This window comes from Lepidochelys kempii, chromosome 11 (genome assembly GCF_965140265.1).
Source record: "Lepidochelys kempii isolate rLepKem1 chromosome 11, rLepKem1.hap2, whole genome shotgun sequence".
In the NCBI taxonomy this organism is placed as follows: Eukaryota; Metazoa; Chordata; order Testudines; family Cheloniidae; genus Lepidochelys; species Lepidochelys kempii.
The window spans coordinates 40,391,894-40,397,285 of record NC_133266.1 but is presented as its reverse complement, the minus strand read 5'-3'; the positions used below and the strand labels follow the sequence as shown (position 1 = coordinate 40,397,285).

The 5,392-nt window shown below is 53.2% G+C and overlaps 1 protein-coding gene across 2 annotated transcripts; it reads left to right on the top strand.

The window, feature by feature from the left end:
* Nucleotides 1-436: 436 nt before the first annotated feature.
* On the top strand, nt 437-3,397 carry DLX2 (distal-less homeobox 2). 2 transcript variants are annotated; one of them, XM_073304747.1, is made up of 3 exons: nt 437-1,019; nt 1,408-1,592; nt 2,223-3,397. In XM_073304747.1, the coding sequence occupies exons 1-3, from the start codon at nt 674-676 to the stop codon at nt 2,565-2,567; spliced, it is 876 nt and encodes a 291-aa protein (XP_073160848.1). In that variant the 5' UTR covers nt 437-673; the 3' UTR covers nt 2,568-3,397. The 2 variants fall into 2 exon arrangements, with proteins under 2 accessions (XP_073160848.1, XP_073160847.1); XM_073304746.1 differs by having other exon boundaries at nt 1,405-1,592.
* The last annotated feature ends 1,995 nt before the right edge of the window (nt 3,398-5,392 follow it).

Sequence of the window (5,392 nt, the reverse complement as noted above, 5' to 3'; positions counted from 1 at the left end):
TTCTGGCTAAAGTAGAATATGACTAGGCTACAGTAACATCTGATTAGACTAGAATCTTGCTGGGCTAGGATCTGGCCGTGGATCTCACGGGGCTCAGATCTAACTGCTCCATCTTCCCCCTAGTTTGCCGTATTTATACATACTGCTGCAGTGTGAATACTAAAATGGCAATACTCTGTTTTGTGTAAACCCCCCTGTAGGCTGGTTCCCTTTTGTATGTGTTCCCCCTCCCCGCACGCACCCCTCCCTTTCCGCGCACGTGTCACATGTGAGGCGCCTCCTGTGTCCTGGGGTTCTATGGAACCCGAGGGGATACAATGTGATTGCGCACTTGATTGGCTGTTGCTAGGTGACGTCGCCTTCCCTCACGTGACTGGTGTTAAATGCCCGCCTGGCAGCTTCCACCGCGGCAGACAATCGTAAAGCTGCTGGGGAGCCGAGTGAGCTGCTGCGGCCGCCGCCCGGTGTCTGGGAGAGTGTGTGACCGGGCTATGATGGTGACTCCTCCAGCAACAGAGTGGGACCTCCAGTGATCTCCTCCTCGGGGCTTCCAGCAGCAGCGTCTCTGCTCTCCCTGTACTTGTCCTGAGGGCTGAGGCGCCTTTCTCCCTCGCCCCCTGCTGCTGCGGCTGCCTCCCCCCCACCACCCTACATTTGGGGAGGGAGGATCAGGATGACTGGAGTCTTTGACAGTCTAGTCTCAGATATGCATTCAAACCAGATTACCTCCAACAGTTACCACCAGCACAGCAGCCTGCACAAGTCCCAGGAGTCCCCCACCTTACCCGTGTCCACAGCTACCGACAGCAGCTACTACACCAACCAGCAGCAGCAGCACGGAACAGGCGGCGGAGGAGGCGGGTCGCCCTATGCACAGATGGGCTCTTACCAGTATCACGCCAGCGGCATCAATACGGTTCCCTACTCCGCCAAAGCCGGCTACGACCTGGGTTACACTGCCACTTACAGCTCCTATGGACCTTATGGAACCAGGGCTTCCCCGGCTAACAATGAGTCTGGTAGGGCTAAGCCTCTGGGGGGAATAGTTTGGGGTCAGCTGGTGTCAAACAGAGCAGCTCCATCGCCTTAGACAGAGCTTGGTCTGTTTACACCGGACGAGGATTTGGTCCGTTATTTTTAAATGTGCCCCTCCCTCCCCCTCTCCTTTTTAAGGCAATCAAGCCGCTCTGGCTGCGGATCCCTGGTTTGGCGGGGGATGGGAGCAAGAGGCTAGCAAGGGGATGGACTGGCCACGTTTCTCCCGGTAATTCACGCAGGGCTTATAGGAATAGGCTGCATGGGGAACAGCGTCTTGCAAATCAGCTGCCTTTTGTTGATTCCAGGTTAACTTTTCCTTACAGCATGGCTGGTGAGTGATGGTGGTGATTGTTGTTGTCATTATAGCAGAGAAGGAAGAATGCGAGCCCGAGGTCAGGATAGTAAACGGGAAGCCAAAGAAAGTGCGGAAACCCAGGACAATCTATTCCAGCTTCCAGCTGGCCGCTCTACAGAGGCGTTTCCAGAAGACCCAATACCTGGCACTGCCCGAGCGAGCTGAACTGGCGGCATCCCTAGGCCTCACCCAGACGCAGGTAAGATGCCCCGGTACTTTTCATCCTCAGGGTGAACTCCTGGCCCTGTTGAATTCAGTGGGAGTTTTGCCATTGACTTCAACAGGGCCAGAATTTTTGCCCTTTACGCCTTGCACCCTGCGTCCTGCAGCAAAGGGTCCGTGCCTTTTAGCACTGGCTCAGAGGGGCAGGTGGCATATTCCCTGCTGTGTCTCACCGTGTCTGGTCTGTTTTTCCTGCCCGCTGTTACACATTCAGTAACGGAGAACCCTGTTTGCAGTTCCCACTTTGCGCTCCCGGGATGATGAAATGGGCCGTGGCCCTTACCCCACTCGTGTCCGTGGGAGGGAGGCGCTGGGATTAACAAAACTCTCAGAGAAATGTTATCTGCGCTTCGTCTGCTCTCCGGCATACGGAGGGGTTGAAACAACTGATTGGCCCTTCTTGCTCTCTTTAGCGCCCGTTCCCCACCCCCACTGCCCTCCAGCTCGCCCACCCGCATGCTCTGCCTGGCCCAGCTGAGGATCTTGGAGCAAGCCCTCTGCTCATAATAACCTCTGGCTTGCCATTACCCTGCCCTGCCAGCCCCCCCACACCCAGCACCTCCCCAGCCCAGCCCTCACGCCTGTCTGTCTGTCTCCCTTTGGAAAGGTGAAGATTTGGTTCCAGAACCGCCGGTCCAAGTTCAAGAAGATGTGGAAAAGTGGCGAAATCCCCTCGGAGCAGCATCCTGGAGGCAGCGCCTCTCCCCCCTGCGCTTCGCCTCCGACCTCGGCCCCTACCTGGGACTTTGCTCCACACCAGCGCATGAGCAGCGGAGGAAGCTCGGGATCTAGCCCCAGCGGCGGAGCGGCCGCTTTCCTCGGTAACTACTCCTGGTATCACCAGGCGGCTAACACCGCTTCTCACCTGCAAGCCGCCTCCCCGATCCTGCAGCAAGCGCAGCCCCATCACCATCACCACAGCGCGGCCATCAGTGCAGGGACGATTTTCTAACTCGGCAGAGACTGAGCAAACAAGCCCCGCTGAGCAGAGATCCAGGGGGATCAAACCCAACACACACCCGAGCGGACTGAGGTACAGACACTGGTGCTTTGATGAAGAATTTCTTCGGCATTCAACGCCTCCCTCTCCCTCTGGCACATTAAACAGGCGAATAACTCTTCCCTGCAGACTTTGCTTTGTTCTGATCCGGGCTCGGTTACCTTTGTGTCTCCCTCACCCCGTGTCTTTCTCTATTCCAACTCGCAGACTAGTTCCTGCCTGCGGTTTATGTCCCCCTTCCCGTGTAGTTCACAGCAAATAGAAAATAAAACTTCCCCTTCCCTCCTCTCCTATTTTTCATCAAATCACCAGTGGATAACTTTTGTTAATTTTGTTTTTTAAAAGTTTATAGGTGCCTTTGCGGATGACCTCATTTTGATGTTGAAAAAAGATAAATAATTTTTATATGTAGATTTAAAAAAAAATTCCCGAGTTTAAATTATCTTTTTTAAATGGGTGCAGGACTATCGTTCCCGAGGAAATGTTTGTAAATAAAGCTGTCTGTGCAGATTCTTTTCATGTTTTCTTTGTATAAAAAAAAATTCCATTGGATCAGCCTGTATTTCATTTTTGGTTTTTGTGACCAAAGTGTGGAAACTCCCAGCTCTCTGCGTAGGCGCCACACCTTCCTGCTTATTTTCAGTTTGATACGTTTTCTCTTTGCTGTCAAAATAAGCTACTGATTTCCCCCTCACCGTCGTTGTTTAAACCTTAAAAACAAAAAAAAGGTACTGTTGGTTATTTATTATGGACACAAAATACTCTTAATGTTGCTTTTACAGTACGAGATTATTTAAATAAATTATTTTGTTTTCACTGTACTTGGTCTGTATTTCCTTCGGGATCCAGACTCACACACATTATAGACACCTATTTACACTAGCCCCTGCAGCTCTGCAAACCTACCTAGCACTCCCGTACAGCCCAGCCCTGGAGGAGGGGTCTGTATGTTTCTTACGTGGCTTTCTTTGCCCTCCTTACAACTGTTGCGTTGAGTAATTGACCGCCCCCTCCCCCTTCGCTTCCCTTCCCTTCCCCTCCACAGTCAAATCTCGCCCCTGCCAGTCTGCAGCAGCCATGAATCACTCAGCAAGCCCCTAGCAATGCCAGACTCGGCCCCTCCTCCCAGCACGCTGGCGCCACAGACATTTAGCCCGGGACTGTCTCCTGCCGACTTGCAGCTCCTCCGGGCTCCAGTGTGACACACGGGGCGGCGACACTGGTAACCGATTCCAGCCCTGACCAGTCTGCACTGGGCGCTGCGCCCCTAGACCCAAGAAGCTTTTAAAATTCATTGTTAACTACCTAGTGCCAAGCTCGAGGGCCCTGCAGTGCGCTGGGGCTGGCTGCGAGGCAGAGCTGCCCTAGTTTGCCTGCATGATTGCTGCTAAGGGGAAGGTTGGGATCCTACAACGTTATTGCTGTGGGAAAGCCTGGGCCAGTCGAGGTGTTTTGTGTGTTCCATGGTACCTGATCAGTGACCTCCCTTCAAAGTAGCCCTAAATCCAGCTCCCCACCAGCCAAGGGGGAGCTGTATGGAGCTGTATCAGCCTCTTCCAATCAGGCCCAGTCAGTGCAATGTGCAGGCTGGTTACTTTGCAGGCCGGTAACCAATTCTTTACCAGCCTTCTCTAGTTTGGTTACCAATAAAACAAAGATTTTTTAAAAAAAATAAAACCAACTAGGTAGGCCTTAACTTTGCTCAGTTGCACCAGTGTTCATCTGGAGTAATTTTTATTGAAATCAATGGAGTTACTCCTTTTAAACTGGTCTAATTGATCCCCCCTTTGGCCCTAACTTGTTACCGGGAGCATTGTTTAGTTTCAGCTTCTGGCTGCAGGGCAAGCACAACTAGTTGGTGTCACTTGACTTTACTGTTCAAGAGCCCCTATGTTTGGGTTGTGACTATTGCAGGGGACTGTTTATAGCCCAAAGAGCACTGTTGGCATTGCAGGGGAAAAGATGGAAATGCTTCTGCTGCCACCAGCTTTTGCAACAGCTTTTATTTTTAGCAAAGCCTAACTGTGGGTCCGAACCACCAGCCAAAGTCCCTGGGAGGGAGTCCCGCTCTAACCAAGATGCACCAGCGTCAGTGCTAACATCTCATGCCTCTGGTGCTGCTTTTTGACACAGGCATTTTCGGGCAGAGAGCAGCTCTGAAAATCATGCTAATCTTTGAGGTAGCCCCCAAAGGGCTGTAACATGAAAGAGCCTTTTGGGCAGGATATGAAGCCATGCACCAAAGAGGCCTGTCCGGAAGCAGGCTTGGGTCCAAATCCAAGGCGGCCTTTTTCTCCGTTGAGCCGCTGTAGATCTTGCTGCTGTTGCTGGGCAAGTGGACCCTTCAGCCCCAACTGGCGCAGGGAGTAGAGGGAAGTGGCTGGTGCTGAGGCCTCTGCTGCAGACGAGATGATTAAGAGGCCTAAACCACAGCGCCTGGGGCAGGGAATGTGCAGCCCCACTTGGAATCACGCAACAGGCCTTGGCATGAGAGCCGGGCGGGCGGGACAGGCGCTGGGTGGGCTGGGTTGGCCCGTAGACGCGGCGGAGTCTTGGAGCCTGGCAGGGCAGATTGCTCCAGGGAGCTACGAACACACTCACCCCGGATGAGACGGAGACAAGGGAGGAGGGAGGGAAAAGAGGAGCGAGTGAGCAGAATGAGAGAAGAAAGGGGAGGAGGGACGGGAAAAAGAAAGGGGGAGTCAGGAGAAGAGCGGAGCGTGGGGGAAGGAGAGAAAGATGGGAGCCGAGGGGGAGAAAGAAAGAGACAGAGGAGA

Bases quoted from the DNA above. Each gene is read 5' to 3' on its own strand.
- DLX2 (XM_073304746.1), top strand. From the start codon at position 674: ATGACTGGAGTCTTTGACAGTCTAGTCTCAGATATGCATTCAAACCAG. The intron at 1,020-1,404 runs GTAGGGCTAAGC...TTGTCATTATAG, and splicing joins CCCGGCTAACAATGAGTCTG to CAGAGAAGGAAGAATGCGAG. The intron at 1,593-2,222 runs GTAAGATGCCCC...CCCTTTGGAAAG, and splicing joins TAGGCCTCACCCAGACGCAG to GTGAAGATTTGGTTCCAGAA.